Source organism: Thamnophis elegans, chromosome 4 (assembly GCF_009769535.1).
Source record: "Thamnophis elegans isolate rThaEle1 chromosome 4, rThaEle1.pri, whole genome shotgun sequence".
Lineage (NCBI taxonomy): Eukaryota > Metazoa > Chordata > Lepidosauria > Squamata > Colubridae > Thamnophis > Thamnophis elegans.
In genome coordinates this window covers 66,013,639-66,030,228 of record NC_045544.1, presented here as the reverse complement: position 1 = coordinate 66,030,228, position 16,590 = coordinate 66,013,639, and the positions used below count along the sequence as shown (strand labels likewise).

Below are 16,590 nucleotides of genomic sequence, written 5' to 3'. Positions count from 1 at the left end.
GTGATTGACATTCAGATGCTTGGCAACTGAGTCACATTTATGACGATTGCAGTGCCCCTTTTGCGACCTTCTGACAAGCAGAGTCAACGAGGAAACCAGATTCACTTAAAAACCATGGTACTAATTTAAGAACTGCAGTGATTCACTTAACAAATGCAGTGAGAAGAGTCATAAAATGGGGCAAAACTCATTTAACAAATTCCTCACTGGGGAATTGAGGGAGCTTGAAAACCACACATCTTAAAATTGCCGAGGTTAAAAATCTGTTCTAGCATATCAAAGCGTATTTATGAACCCCTGTTTTTTTCAAAGACAAGCTGAGATGTTACCCTTTCCCCTCAAACTCCATTCGCCCACCGTCGCCTCCGCCCACCCGAAGTAGCAGCTGACATTCACCCCTCCCAATCCAAGCAAAGAGGCGCGCATCAATCCTCCTGGCCCGAACTGCTCCTCTCTTCCACCAAGGGGCGCTCTCCGATGTCAAAGACCCCGTGCACGTGCGCTTTGTTTTGGTGACCGCAAGAGACAGAGTGAGAGAGGGCGGGGGAAGATATATATATATATAGAGAGAGAAATAGAGTGAGAGAGACAGCCGTTCGTGGGCATCAGCGCGCTTGCGCATACCGGCAGGCCGCGCCCCGAAGGGAGGAGCGAAGAGGAGGAGGAGCTACCTGCGCAGGCGTAGAGAGCACGTTTTCGTGCGGGAGTTGGAAGTCCTTGCCCTCCCCCTCCCCTCCGTCTTCTCTCCTGGGTGCCTAATTAGAGGGGTGGTGGAGGGAAGGGCCAGAGGTGGAGCCTCGAGTCGGGAACCTGACTGAGACGCGGGCGGCCTCTGTTTCCCGGGTGGCGTCGGCGGCGCTCCCAAAATGTCGCAGACGGCCATGTCCGAGACCTACGGTACGGAGCGGTGGCGCGGAGTTGAGCTGGGAGGGAGGGAAGGAGGGAGAGGAGAGGGTCCGCGGAGGGTCTGCTTCCTTTGCTACCGAGAGAGCTACGGGAAGAAAGTAGGTTCATAAAAAAAAACCGGGGCGCCAAGCACTACGTCCCGAGGAAGAACCTTTCCATTGGTTTGCCGGGAATGGGCTCTGCGTAATAAAGCCGCCCTTCTGTTTTCTTTGAACGAGCGTGAAGGTGCTCCCCCCCCCCCCAGCAATAGGATCGCGCCTGGAGACATGAAAGCCTCGCGCATCTCTTCCCGGGCTTCTCCCCTTTGGAGCAGGAAGGGGAAGAGTTTCAGCTCTTCCCTAGTAAGCAAGCAAGGTAGAGAAGGGTAGAGCTGTGGGAGACCTTGGCAGCTTCCTTGAAGCTGGGTTTTTACAAATAACAGGTGGCCCTTGACTTACCACCACAATTCCCCCCCACATCGTTTCTGTGCTTAAGTGAGTTGTGCTGCGTTTTACGACCTTTCTTGCCACAGCAGTTAAGCGAATCACTGCAGATGTTCAGTTAGTAACACTAAGGGAATCTAGCTTTCTCGGTTGATTTTGCTTGTCAAAAGGTTGCAAAAGCTAATCACTCGACCCCAGGAGGGACATAGTAACAGTCATAAGTATGAACTAGTTGCTGAGTGTCTGAATTTTGATCACATGGTCATGGGGACGCTACAAAGGTTGTAAGTGTGGAAAATGGTCATAAGTCACATTTTTCAGTGCAGTTGTAACTTTGAACTGTCACTAAATGAAATGTAAGTTGAAAACTACCTGTGGTCAAAACTGTGATTCCTTACATTTTGACCTGTCTGATTTATCACCCTTCTATTCCCATAGTAGGTTAGTTGCTTTCAACCTTTTCTAATAACCCATGATCCACTTTCCACCAAGCATGCATTCAGAAATGAAGCTTACCCATTGTGGTGGTGTTCTGGTAGCAACCTATCTTGGGTTAGAGAAAGACTGTGACCCAATAGTATATCTAACCCAATAGTTAAGATTGCTGTTATCACTACTACTTTAAAGAAAATTGCCACACTGTTAGTTAGTGGTTTGGACTTTGCGAAAAATAAGGTTATGAAATATATTTCTGGATGAAGTAGAAGTCTCCGGCTAGTGTAACTTAGACTTCCTTCTAAGGCTCCTTAAAAATGCTTAATCCTGTGTGTGCAGTAATTGTAGCAATGTAGTAAGCTCTGTGTTTGTAAAGGAATTTAGAGCTGACCTTGTGGAAGATAAGAAAAAGCTACTAAAGGGGGAAAGGAAGGAGCGGGCCATTAATACAGCTTGAAGGAGAAATCACAGTCCTGAGGTAGAGGGGGGCCTGCATAAGAGATTTAAAATAGTTTAGTATAAAATTGGTCACAACAAAATTGAGCAGTCTTTCAGAGTATTGTTATTCTGTTTTGCCACAATAAAGAGCATTCCTTGAAGCCATGACATACTTGTTGTTGACTCAAAGAACTGCCCTAAAGACTTGACAATATTGTAAACTTTTATTCAGTGTCCTGTATGTATTCAAGGAAGCCAAATTATTCTAGTACATAACTTTTCTTAGCAAAGATTATTGGTTTACAATTGTTTTGTGTTTAGTGATAAAATACAGATCTGACCATTATATAAGCTCAAATGCTGTATTTGTAAAGGAGTAATTTCTATACCTCATACAAATGGAAAAATGGTTAAATAATGACAAGAGGTTTTAAATGCACTGTATGTGATGTTCTTACGGGATAACAAGCTCAAAATGAAAGAATACTATGTATAATGAAGAGAATAAGAAAACAAGAATAGGAATTAAATACTATTCAAGTTTATTAGGATACAAAAGCCTAACTGTCTGCATAAAATAAATGCCACGTGTTTCAAGTTTACTTCATTCACTTTCCTGAACAAAGCAGTACTGTAGTTCCATTGCTAAGTGCCAGATATTGCCATAACTCAATCCTCTTGGCAGTTAAAGTAAATTGTTGGAAATGCTATTCAGAGAGAAAGAAATTCACATATGTGTTTCATATGGTTGCCACAAAAAAAGGTAGGGTCAACCTATTCTCCAAAGCACCTGAAGTCTGAACAAGAAGCAGTTGATGGAAACTAATCAGGGAGAGTCCAACCTAGAACTAAGGAAAAATTTCTTGATAGTGAGAACAATAAAGCAGCGGAACAACATGCCTCCAGAAGTTTTGAATTCTCCAACACTGGAGGTTTTTAAGAAGATATTAGAGAACCATTTGTCTGAAATGGTACAGGATTTCCTGCCTGAGCAGTTTTGGACTAGAAGACCTCCAAGGTGTTTTCCAATTCTGTTCTTCTGAATAATTCAAAAACAGCTTTAAATTTTAAATTATTTAGGGGAATTATTTTTAACATTAGAGAATTATATGTTTAATACTTTTTCAATATTCCAAATTTTATCGTTCCAAATATTATGTAAAAGTTTAATGGCTATATTTTACAGACTTCATGTTTCTAAATCATGAAGTCTTTTATCATGAACATTTGAGCTTTTGGGAAATGAAAATACATTCAGCACACAAAATACTTCTTGGGGATTTTTTGTCCCAAGTCAACAATGTCTTGAAACTCAAAGAACTTTTTTCAGGGGGGGGGGGATAAGCTTTGTAATGAAATGCCTTTTAGAGCTTCCTTCCCCATCTGGTTGAACCATTTAAACAACCAAGGCAATAAGTTCTGTGAATTGCTTTCTTTGTCAAGAAACCTTATCTATTTTGAAAGAGTATTAGTGAATCCAGTAATTTGGGGGAAATAGTGTTTGGTCATGTAGGCCAAATGACATGCAAGAAAGGCTTCTGGCAAGAGTGGCAACAAATAAGACCTAAAGAATGCCACATTCCTTTGCCTGGTGTCTAGTGGTTCCATGGCAGTGAATTCAGGAAGGATCATAAATTATGGTGCCAATGTAATTAACTCTCTGCGTATTTTCAAGATAACCAACTAAAGTCATAAAAAGAATACAAACTAAAGCACAACTTCAAAATTTAGGGCAATGATTTTACCTATATTAATTTGCCTTTGGAAAAAAAAAGTTTGATGCAATCTTTCAGGTTGACTGCATCACTGAGTGAAGCTAGAATGAAGGATTTTTTTTAAAATGCACAGATGTGTTCCATATTAAATAGTCCTAGAATAGTTCATTTAAAATGTTCATATGTTCTGAAGGATATTTCTGTTAGAAAATGCATTACTGTATATACTCGAGTATAAGCCTAGTTTTTCAGCCCACTTTTTGGGCTGAAAAAAGCCGCCTCGGCTTATACTCGAGTCAGTGAAAAATTTGCCCGAAATGGAGGAGAAAAGGGGGCGGGGCCATGCCGCTGGGTGACACTCGTGAATGGCCCAGTGCCCCTGTGAGTTTCCCCTCCCTCTGTGTCAGTTTGCCGCGCAGCGCGCACCGCACCATCCCCCCTCCTCACGTTCTAATGTAATGCAGGGCTGTCTTACGATTCCCCTTCCTCCCCCTCCTGCCGCTCTGCAACGATGTCCCACCTCCTCCTTGTTATGGCAAGCAGCCACATAGCGATGTTCCACCTCCTCTGGTACAGTGATCCAATGATAGGAATCACTGTGCCGTGTGTCATAGGAGGCGGGACATTGCTCCCGCGGCTGCACGGGACATCATCATCACAGCGGGACATCAGCATCATGAGATGAGTGAAGTATTTCATTGAATACACCGCTAGTTTACTGTTTTTCTTTGAAATAAATATTCAAAAACATTATTGGTATCTATTTTTATTTTTGAAATTTACCGGTAGCTGCTGCATTTCCCACCCTAGGCTTATACTCGAGTCAATAACTTTTCCAGTTTTTTGTGGTAAAATTAGGTGCCTCGGCTTATATTCGGGTCGGCCTATACTCGAGTATATACGGTAATGCTGCCAATTCTGATTAAAAATAAGGATTTCCTTTATATATGTTTCAGCAAAGTTTGTCAGAGAATTTTTCAAGCAGGTCGAGTGATCAAATCTTACTAAATAAATTTTCTAATAAAAGATTATCTGAGCATTTCCATTTGTGAGCATTAACTCTCATTAACAGCAGGAAATCACTGGTTTTGTGTTTCATAACTTTATTCCTTCCATTAAATATATATGTGTTTGTGTTGTATACCCTAAGCTTGCTGTGAATTTGATTGGTTATTACTATCATGCTAAAGCCCTGCATCCGAAATTTTGAAACACTCCCATTTCTGCCAAAAATGGAGGAACATTCCAGTTTGATGACAACCTTCCAGTACCTTGCAGCCTTTGTAATAGGTATTTGTGAGATTCTTGTAGGGGCTAAATGTCACTGATCTAAAAATGATCTAAATATTTGTCATGTTGAGGCAGATAAGAGTGAAATAGCATAATTCAATTGCCTGCTTTCATTCTGGCTTCCAGACTTCTTTCATTCCTAGTGTTGGCTTAATTATATCTGTTTCTAACAAAACTGGATAAAATTTTGATACTGTTCCTTTGCATGAAATAGCTGATAATTTTTTGTAAAAATTAGATAGTGAGCAGTTAATTTTCAGGCCCTTAATTCATAAAAATGAATTTGCTTGAGACTAGAATAACTATGGCAAATCTTTATTTTTTTAAAAAGCTTTCATTCTGTATAAACCAAAAATGTAATAAATACATGTAACAAATGAAAAACAACTTTCCCCATCTTTATACCAATTAATGTCAACCAATAACATGTTTTAACATTTCAGTCATTTTAATAGAGGAAGTTCACTGTAGACAAGATTGTTATCTAAATAAGGCAACCACTAGTTTTCTCAATAAGTTAATATATTATCTCTTTAAAATGAGAAATAGCAAAGTACTTTATAATCAGGATGTGAGGATGTATTTTTTTAAAAAAGCTGTACCTCCATTAATTTTTGTGCAAATATAAATTTATCTTTGTATTTTACACCAAGCTTTTGATTAATTATATGCCATCAATTGTTAGTGACTAGGTAAATTTTGTTAATGAAGATATTTTCCTAACCTGGTCTTTCAACAATCTATTCAACACCTCTAGCCGAGTTCATCTACTTTGCTGCTGGTTGTCCTCTTGTTAAAATATGTGCTTGAGTGGCATGATATCTATTGAGTATAACTATTGATTATTTCTGTTACAATATCTTTGTGAATGAGCTACTGAATTACAGCTGAGCAGTTTTTCTATTCAGTATTCTTGTGATATGTTTTTAAGACAAAAGAAAATAACAGTTATAGTATGGCTCTATATTTAAAGATACTAATAGGTTAATCTTGTTTACAGATTTCCTCTTTAAGTTTTTGGTCATTGGAAATGCTGGAACTGGCAAATCCTGTTTGCTTCATCAGTTTATTGAGAAGAAATGTAAGTAAAGTTGTATTTTTTTGCAGCCAAATCCTATCTACTTTGGAATTTGTGAGCAGTAGCATTTTATTAATCATCATCATGGTATATTTCTTAAAAGTATTACTAATGAAATATGCCAGAAAACTATAAACATGGTTGTAGAAGGGTCTGATTTATTCCAATTAGTTTCTGTTTGACTTTGTGAGATCATCCAGAGCTGATCTCCTGTCTTCATTATCAGAGCAGGATATATGACCTTACAAGTCAAAACACAATCCATGGATGTATATTCAAAGGATTGTAGAATAATTCACACATTTCATTTGTATATCATTAGGACTTGAGTGAAAGCATGATAGAAGTGGTTTTAAGGATAGATTGATTATATTCAGAAACTTTAAAAGCATCTTAATGCAGAAAAAAAATCAAATATTGAAATCCTTAACTATCCAAAATGAGGCATGGCATGTAGTGGGGGGTGAGGGGGGTTAATTGCTCCAGTATTCGTTGGGAGAGAAACTCTACCAAGTATAACCTTTCCAAGAATGCCCTGCCTTGTCTAGCTAACAACTTTCTCCTTCAAAAGGTAGAGAGAACCCCAAGAGTGTCAGCAATTTTTGACTTGGGGCTAAATAACAGGAAGTCTTAGGCAAAGAAAAGCAAGTGGCAGGAACATTTGAAAAAGATAGATGTGTTTTGTTGGAGTTTGTGTGATAAGAGAAACTATAACCGTATGTAATAATCATGACTTGGACTTGAAGAAAGCTAGTAGTTAGGCAGAGAGAGAGAGATCAACTACTAGTCTGGACTTTTATGACTAATGGCAAATTTGAATTTGGTCTCTTGAACCACATCTTAATGCTACAACACATCAGCATATTTCTGGGTTCAAAACTTGTTCATCTAAGTAAATTTTAAGAATTCAACATGATAAAAAAAATTATAAATAGCAGAAATGACTGTTAGCAAATGTGATAGCTCAATACACTTGTTTCTTGTAATAAAAAACATTTTTAATTTAATAGTCCAAAGTTAAAAACACTGTCCTGTTCTGATCTGTTACTCAGATTTATACTCTGTCCAGAATGCTTACAAATGTAATGTCTTACTATTCGTGTTTTCTTCTGATAATTAGCTTTTAATATACTAGCAAAAGAAAGATGTTCTTTACAAATTTATAATGGCTTTCGGTCTAAGTTTAATTCAGTTTCCAAGAATCTAATTACTATATGAATCAACAAATTCTGATAGTGACTTTATTAGCATTCCAACCTTTATGTGATATATTTTATATTTTAATAATAGCACAATTAATTTCCATTTGTATAGGGGTTTTTTTTAAATTTTCCATTTATTTCTTTTTCCTGGCTTCAAAAGTTCCATAATGTTTGCACCTGTACACTGAGAAAGGCATAACCTATTATGACTCTGCCTTTTTAACCAGAGTTGAGTACTAATTAAGGTTTTTTTTTCCTGTTATAGTCAAAGATGACTCAAATCACACTATAGGAGTGGAGTTTGGTTCAAAGATAATAAATGTTGGAGGCAAATATGTAAAACTGCAGATATGGGATACAGCTGGACAAGAACGGTTCAGGTATAATTTCCTGTTAAATAAGGAAAAGCAATTCCAAGATTTAGGTGTTTTCAGTATTTCTGTTAAAGTGAAGGCTACTTTCTTCTTGTAACTTTATAACATTTTTATAGTCAACCAAAACATAGTTGTATTGATAGAACAGTAATGACAATAGGCTTTATGTCACTTCAGCGTTGCTAAATAACACTAGAAGATGCTATAACTAGCAAATGGGGTTTGTAATGGCATTGCTATTATCTGAGAAATTCTGACCAGTCCAGCTAAAAGGAAACACATCTGGGAAGTTAATAATGCTCTCATTAGTCAAATTCTATATAAGACGGATGGCTATGTAAGTGTTTTAAATAAATATATAAATTTAAATGGTGGAATAAGTAAATGTCTAACTCTAGTTTTGTCTTGCAAGTACAAACCTAAACAAGCACTATAGTTTGTGCTTACAATTTTAGCATTGCACAGAACTCAAATTTCTATCCTTTTAAATATACTGTGGGTTTTTTCCTTCACAGATCAGTAACACGAAGCTATTACAGAGGTGCTGCAGGTGCTTTGCTTGTTTATGATATCACTAGGTAAAAGCAAAATACTAATCTTTTTCCTTCTGTTCAATCATGTCTGATTCTCCAAGACTTCCAGGACAAGTCCCTGCAGGTCCCCCCCCCCCCAAGGTTTTTCAGAAGTGGTTTGCCATTGCCTCCTTCCTAGTTCTGAAAGTGACTGGCCCAGGGCCACCCAGTTTCTTCACACCCAAGGTGGAACTAGAATTCACATCTTAGGCACAGCTAAAATCTGGGTACTCCTTTCATATTCTTTAAGGGAGATGGAATTTCCTTACAGCTAATATGTATTCTGCACATAAACTGAACTATCAAGAGAGTAGACACTGCTTATACACTTCCTCTCTAAGTTGGTTTCACAATCTATATATATAAAAATGGGGGTAAGTTCCAGCATAACTCTGGAACGCCTTGAGGAATTCCAAGCAAACTTGGTACATAGATGACTTACTCGCTGGAAAAAAATACTGTGTGGATAAGACAGCCCTAACACCCCTCCAGGCTTCTACTCTATTGTAAAATGGCTTCTACTGTACAGTGCAGTGGAGTTGCCATGGTAATGGCTTCACAGTAACTCCACAAGTAGGCTCCCTCTGGTAAGGGGGAAAATCCAACATTAGAAATTACTTTTGATCCGGACATGTTATCTCTATAAATAAATACCTGTATAATGCCAGGTTATCAACTAGTCTTCTATAAAGTAACTTCATTCAAATTTGTTCCCTGCCCCCATGTTTTTTTTAACAATTTGCAATACAGGTGGTCCTGGTCCAAAGTAAGGAAATCTGTTTAAAACCCATGTATGTATATTGTTTAAACCTTCCTATGTATTTAATTGCATCCATGGATCTATTTGGACAGTTTTGTCAAATAGATAAAATTTCTATGGATTATGTTTTATTTGTTTCCAAGAACTTTATTTGATGTAACATCTCATCAGAAATTTCCTCAGCTCTTTGATCCTAGTTTTACTCTTAAGATATCGGCTTTCTCCTGGGAACTGAATAAAATAGAAGATATACAATCTGGAATCATAGCTGAAAGCATTGGATCAACATTCAATTAGTTGCTTTCTGATGTAGCTCTTCTGGCTATCTTGCCGTTGACATAGTTTCAGTTCCCGTAGTGCATTAAACCAGGTCTCAATATAAGAATGAATATTTTTGTGACACTGCAGTCATAACTGGAAATACCTTTCAGGTATCTTATTGTGCAATTGCTTCTTTGCAGACTTCTAATCAAGTAACAGCAAAATATTTCTATAAGGGTGTTTTGGGTTGCAAATATTAATACAAAATATTGTATTCTTTGATGTAGTCGAGAAACCTACAATGCACTTACCAACTGGCTGACAGATGCAAGGATGTTAGCAAGTCAGAATATTGTAATAATATTATGTGGGAACAAAAAGGATCTTGATGGAGATAGGGAAGTCACTTTTCTAGAAGCATCCAGATTTGCTCAGGAAAATGGTAAGTGGTTTTCTTGATGTCTTGTGGTTTCCTGATAAAGAGTTGTAGTGAAAATTCCCTTCCCCCCCCCCCCCCACAAAAATGTTCAGAGTGAAATGGAGGGTTTAGGAAAGAAATTTTATAAGCCTTTCTTGTTTACTTTTTCCACGTATTGCTTGTTTTTAAGTACTGTCTTCCAGTCTGCTTGAGTGTGTCTTTTCTGTTTAAAACAACACAAGTCTGAGTGATCATATAGGATTATGTGAATATGTGTAATGTACTTACGTGAATAGTTTAATTTGATTACATTATGACATTGTAAGAATAATCAGTTTTGTCCTATTATTGGACTTCCTTGATCAAAGTCAGGGAGGAAAGGGTGAAAGGAAAATCTTAATGAACATGCCTGGAATTTGCCTGCATATACTATACTAACCGGTTAGTCATATCCTGGTTATATTATATGCTAGTTAACCTATAATTGAACTCTTGAGTCAAGGCTACAGCTGAAAACATTCAGGATTAAGAATAGAAAATTAAATCTAACTAGCAGCAGGGTTCTGCAGAGAGAACCACACTACTTGAGAACATTTGTATTAGTTGTGCAGTTGCTCCCAACTCTTCACATTGGAAATTTGTTCCTGCTGTGCTCCAGCTGGTGTTTAACAAATTCAATTCTATTTTGACTAGTCATGTCTTCCCAGATAGAAGAAAGAGCCATATTAAATCAAAGCCACCCTTAAAAAGGCTTTAGCTGGTATATGTAATTTCTCCTCAGTGAGGAAGAAGGAAGCAGAGCATAGCATAATTTGACATGCTTAGAATTTTCATAACAATATTAACTTTAGTACAATTAGTCCCCAACTTGCAACCATAATTGAGCCTGAAATTAATGGTTGTAAAGCATTGCAGCCATTAAGGTAGTCGTCACATGTTGCCACTCGATCTTCCGACCTTTTTTGTGGTGGTCGTTAAACAAGCACAGCAGTCATTTAGCAAATATGTATTGTCCAATGAACATTGTTTGCCAGAAACCAGAAATAATGCAAAAAACTTCGAAACATATGACTATGGAACGCTGTAAATGGCTGTAAAGATGAGCTGGTTGCCAAGTGCCAAACATGTAATCATGTGACTGTGGGGTGGTACAGCCAGCAGAACTTTAAAAAAAGGTGGTAAGTACATTTTGATGGGTCCACCTGGTTGTTAAACTAGGACTACCTGTATACACACACACTCCCCCCTCTCTTTTTCTCTCTATAAGTCAATTTGTTTGTAGCACAAAGTCATATCACATGAAATGAGTAGCCATATATAGCAAAGCAAAGCTGCATTTTAATGTTCTCCAGATACAATGCAAACAAATGCAGCTATTGGCAATGCTGTTATATTTTCTCTGGGGAAAACGTCATGCTTCCAAGCAATCCATACTGAATATGGGTCTCTCTGTTCTCTGGCTTGTGTACTGTCTTCCCCATTTTGGTACACAGTATTGTTTCACTTGAAGGCATTTCATGCCTTTTAGATTATTGGAACTTACAGTACACGTGAATCTTGCTGGAAGTGATAGAGACAATTTTGAATGGGAGCAGAGTTTTAGAGAGAGGTTTTTGCTCAAGGCCTAGCAACTAGATTTTCCCTATCTGTGTTCTAGGATCTTCTTAGTTTGAAAGTTGGGAGATGTTTTACTAGTTAGAATTTTCTCCTAATTGTTTTCTCCCATATAGGCTACAGTATTGGATACTCAGTGGGGTTTACTGATAAGTACTGTAGATATAGACAGAATTGACTTAGATATGTACAATAAGAGGAATTGGTAAAAACTGATCAGGGAAATCTTCTGGTGGGAAGAATATGATGACATATATAAATATATTGCATTTAAAGCTGAAAGACTATTATTGTGTCATTTTGAACACTGATCAAACACATTTCATTTTTACTGTTACAGAGCTGATGTTTTTGGAGACAAGTGCATTGACAGGGGAGAATGTTGAAGAAGCCTTTGTACAATGTGCAAGAAAGATACTTAATAAAATTGAGTCAGGTAATCATAATCCAAGTTTCAGTTATTTAAAATTTTAACCTAGGATTAAATGACAATTCTGAAATGATAAAGTACTCCTGGATTAGACGTGTTTTTCCTTTGTTGTAAAATTCTACCTGATAATAAACCGTGTCTTGTTAAAGAAGATAAATTTATTCAGCTATTGCCTAAATGGTTAAATTTAATGCTTTCTGTCCAAGGCATGTTATATTTATTTTCCATTACAGAAAGTAAAGTATATTTGTATATATGTATTACTTGGTTTTATTATTTTTACAAATAACTCAAGACAACAAACATATTCAACACACCTCCCTTTTTCTTGTTTTCTGCACAGCAACAAACCTGTGAGTTGGGTTAGGCTGAGAGAGCGCATGACTAGCCCAAAGTCACCCAGCTGGCTTTCATGGCTTAAGGCAGGACTTGAACTCACAGTCTCTTGCTTAGCTACTAGACCAAACTGGTTGTCCTTATAGATAGATTCCTTATGTAATCTTGTATAAACGGCTTTGCCTTAAGAAAGAAAAATCCTTTAGTCAGGATAAATCTATTTTTTTATATATTGCTGGCAGCTTTTCTATATTACATCTGAAAACATTTAAAACAAGTATTTCTGAACTCAAACTACTGCATAAAACATTAAGATCTGGTGCTAAGGCAAACAATTTCAGATTGTGATCATCTGCAGCTTTCATTATCATGTGCTATCTCTCTTGATATATCTCTGATCTAAGAGGAAGGAAATTGCTTTTTCGTTGCGTGACAGATCAGGCCAATGAATATTATTAAACAGCAATTAAGAAAAAAAAATCCCACTCTTACTAATATCAACTATAATTCTAGAGAAAAATGTATATGTTTTTGTTTTTAAAGTACAGGATTTGTGTGTCAATGCTATGGACATCCAATCTTATAATTTAAATTACATTCACAATGTTTTTTAATCTTGTGTGTGCAGGGTATGACCATATGAAGGGAAAAAAATGTATTTTATTTTATCAGGTGAACTGGATCCTGAAAGGATGGGCTCAGGAATTCAATATGGAGATGCTGCTTTGAGACAGCTAAGATCTCCACGAAGAGCACAGGCTCAGAGTGTTCAAGAATGCGGCTGTTAAAAGCAAGCAACAAAGAAACTTCTTGTTTTATGAAACATAAGGTATGTATTACCAAGTTAGTATCACCTTTGCTTCAGTTTAGTACAATAAAAATAGCTTTTCCAAGATTTTTCGTATAGATTGCAAGCATTCACGTGCATTTGCTTGCAATGAAGAAATTGATTTGTGACCTCTTACTATTTCAGCTGAAACTGATTCATAGATTCTTCCAAAAATCTTAGGAAGCACCATTCTTTCTGACATTTTTGTAATTGATACTTCATTGGCACTTTCATATTTCTCTGTATAATTAACTAAAAACAGAAAAATCAACCTTAGCTAAAAAGAGTTGAGATTGACATTTTGATTGACATTTCCAAGCCTTTTATTTAGTATGAGTGTAGGTGCCAAAGTTGAGACAGTCAATTTAAAAAAACGTGCTTTGTGCTTACTATTTTAATCTGATTGAGATATAAGGTTGGTGATATTTCAAGTTTATCTTCATTCTCTTCTCCAATCTTCCATTCAGTTTGTATGTAGGTATGTCATCAAATGACTGGGTGGCAAATAAACATAAAATCCAATATTCTATCTATCGTGTGTGTGTGTGTGTGTGTGTGTGTGTGTGTGTGTGTGTAGATGTATATATATGCATGTGTATAAGATATATATATATGTATTATGTATGTGTTTATATATGTGTGTATATGTATATGTGGGGGGGGGTGTATGGGAGGGAGGGAGAGAATACATGTAGTATGTCTATATATATACGAACAACTACAAAATTTCTGTTATACTATTAGTAAGATGAAATTAATAAAAATCCTGTAATTTTATTCGATTTACTTGACTGCTGACCTATTCTCTTTGGACATTTTGAATATAGTCTTAATATGACTATATAGAATGTAGTGCAAGTGTTCAATCTGCATTGAACTATCATTATAGGATTCTTAACTGAGCAGCTTAGCTTTGTAAAATGTTCATCACCACTTTTCCAAGAATATATCCAGGTGGTTGAAAACAATATAGCTAATATTTACATAAAATGTACTATAATTTAAAAACAGTGATTAATCAACATAAAAATCAACATTCAGTAAGACCACAGTACACAATGTTTTCCACATGGAAGTGCATATGCTTTGTCCCTTGTAGTAGTCATTATTTTTCTCTGTCACCTTTTCCTCTTGAAAATCTATTTTAATGGGTTGGATATTAAATCAAGAAATAATAACCAAATTATTCAGTGGAATTCATTCACTGTCCTTTGAATTTTTTTCTTTATTGATTAATGAGCTACACACAGCATATATAACTCCAAATATATATTTTTCAGTAGTGCTAAAGGTTTATCACCTTGATCTAAAATGTTCTGTTCTTGAAATAATGATTATTCCTAAAATATTTACATAACCACCTACGGTAATTTTAGGTACACCTACACATAATGTATGCATGCACATATAAACCCTTGACAGTGAGTCACATGGAGAATGGCATGCTGTCAAAACATAGCACATAGCACCACCTCCATTTTTTTTCAAATTTTAATGATAAATCTTTAAAATATTCCCTTTTTGCAACAATAAGAGAGTGTCGCACTTCTTAATATATGTTCAGCTGCTGGAAGGGTGGGATAAGGACAGGCGAGCTTACACTTTTTTAGGTTTAAGGTATAATATTTGGTTTATGACTTCTATAGAGCCGTGGTGGCACAGTGGTTAGAGTGCAGTACTGCAGGCTACTGCTGACTACCAGCTGACTGCAATTTGGCAGTCTCACCAGGCTCAAGGTTAACTCCCACTTCCAAGGTTGGTAAAATGAGGACCCAGATTGTTGGGGGCAATAGGCTGACCCTGTATACTGCTTAGAGAGCGCTGTAAAAGCACTATGAAGCAGTATATAAGTCTAAGTGCTATAGCCATTGCTATTCCTTCTAGCCTGCCCCCAGCTGACCTTCATTATCTTCACTAGCCTCCCCTCTGCTGGGCTCATCATCACAGCCATCCAAAGGGAAGAGTTGCAGCTCAGGGGCTTTTTGGACTTTGTCAATCTTTTCCACATAGCCATCATCCGCCACCACCCCCAGTCCCACTGCACCTTGCCAGCTACTCACACACCCTCCCTCTCACCCAGCAACAACTACCTATCTGACTGCCAGCCTGCTTGCAAGGTAACTGGGACTTGCATCTTCCTGTTAGCTTCCCCAGTGACTGGTTGTCAGAAGCTGGCAGGAAGTAGCGACCTGACAGTAATCTTCCCCTAACAAGGACAATGGGGACAGTAAGGATTGACATCATAAAGCAATGTGGCCATGTGACATTCAGCTTTACAAGAACATTGCTTAGCAATGGAAATTCTGGACCCAATTTCATTGTTAACCAAGGCCTGCCCGGTCTCTTTGCTTGGATTTGTCCATGTAGTTACCAAGAGTCAAAGGCAAAAAAGAAAAAGACCCCCTAAAATGCAATTTACTGCTTAATTTTAGTAGTATAATCTATAGAAATTTTGGACATTGCAAAAATATGGATTGGAGAATCACATGAGACTTCGGCTTGCCCACTCTATTTTAGAATTAAGGTATCTGTAAATGTATATATTAAGATGCCAGTATCTTAACCTTGATTGCACCGGCTAGCTTCCCCTGACCTTTTTTTTTAAGTATATCTAAATTTAAATCTGTTAACACTGAAATGCTATTTATTTTTCAGCTCTCCTTTCAAGTAATTCATGGAAAAACTGCCGTTGCTGCAAGAATCTTCATTTTTAGAACTCCTTTTTGATTCAACAAAATGGAACATATGGCTTTTTTTAAAAAACAAAAAAAGTACAGTGGAATGGCAGAGCAACACCGCAAAAAAAGAACATTTGATAATATAGTGGACAATATTGAGACATAATATACCTGTACGTAAATATTTTCTGTTACATATTTGTGTTTCTTATTGTTACTTAAAAACACTGGTGTATCCACATGTATATAAGACATTGTCATTAAATTTCCAAAGCATGATATACTGACATGATATTGCACTAACACTTTTTTTTAATTAAAATTTTAACTGATAGGCATTATCATGTTTCAGGGTTACATTTGTTTTTGTTTTGTTTTTTACAAAGGCTTTTATTTATGAGTTGACATTGAAAGCTACTGGCATTGACTGTCAGTGTTTTATTTGCCACTTTCTATAGGGGCTTACATAAACTATTTTTTGAAAACTGTTAGGTCATATGTTTACTAATCTGCATACTGAAAAGATTTTTTTTTTACTGAAGCGTAATTGTTCTTGTTTCTTGAAATGCTTAAATGTATTCCAGTTTGTCAAATGTAAGCTATAAATACAGTTGTGAACTCAAAGCTTGCTGCTGTCTGAACTTGACCGGGGATAATTATTATTATTATATGTGGTTAATCTTTGGTGAGATTCACAGCCTTTGGGGCTGATTGGTAGCTCAATAGCTCGAGTCCTAACCAAGGACCTAGGAACTGTTAAGGTAATGTCGGAGGATATAAGCTGTTCCAAGTAGGGTGATTTTTTGTAGAATCAGAATGTTCAAGTCTGATA

General features: G+C 36.9%; 1 protein-coding gene across 1 annotated transcript; it reads left to right on the top strand.

The window, feature by feature from the left end:
• Window positions 1-632: 632 nt before the first annotated feature.
• Window positions 633-16,037, top strand: RAB4A (RAB4A, member RAS oncogene family). The gene is made up of 8 exons (XM_032216845.1): window positions 633-897; window positions 6,207-6,287; window positions 7,752-7,866; window positions 8,376-8,438; window positions 9,741-9,895; window positions 11,826-11,921; window positions 12,924-13,080; window positions 15,736-16,037. The coding sequence occupies exons 1-7, from the start codon at window positions 867-869 to the stop codon at window positions 13,037-13,039; spliced, it is 657 nt and encodes a 218-aa protein (XP_032072736.1). The 5' UTR covers window positions 633-866; the 3' UTR covers window positions 13,040-13,080; window positions 15,736-16,037.
• Window positions 16,038-16,590: the final 553 nt, after the last annotated feature.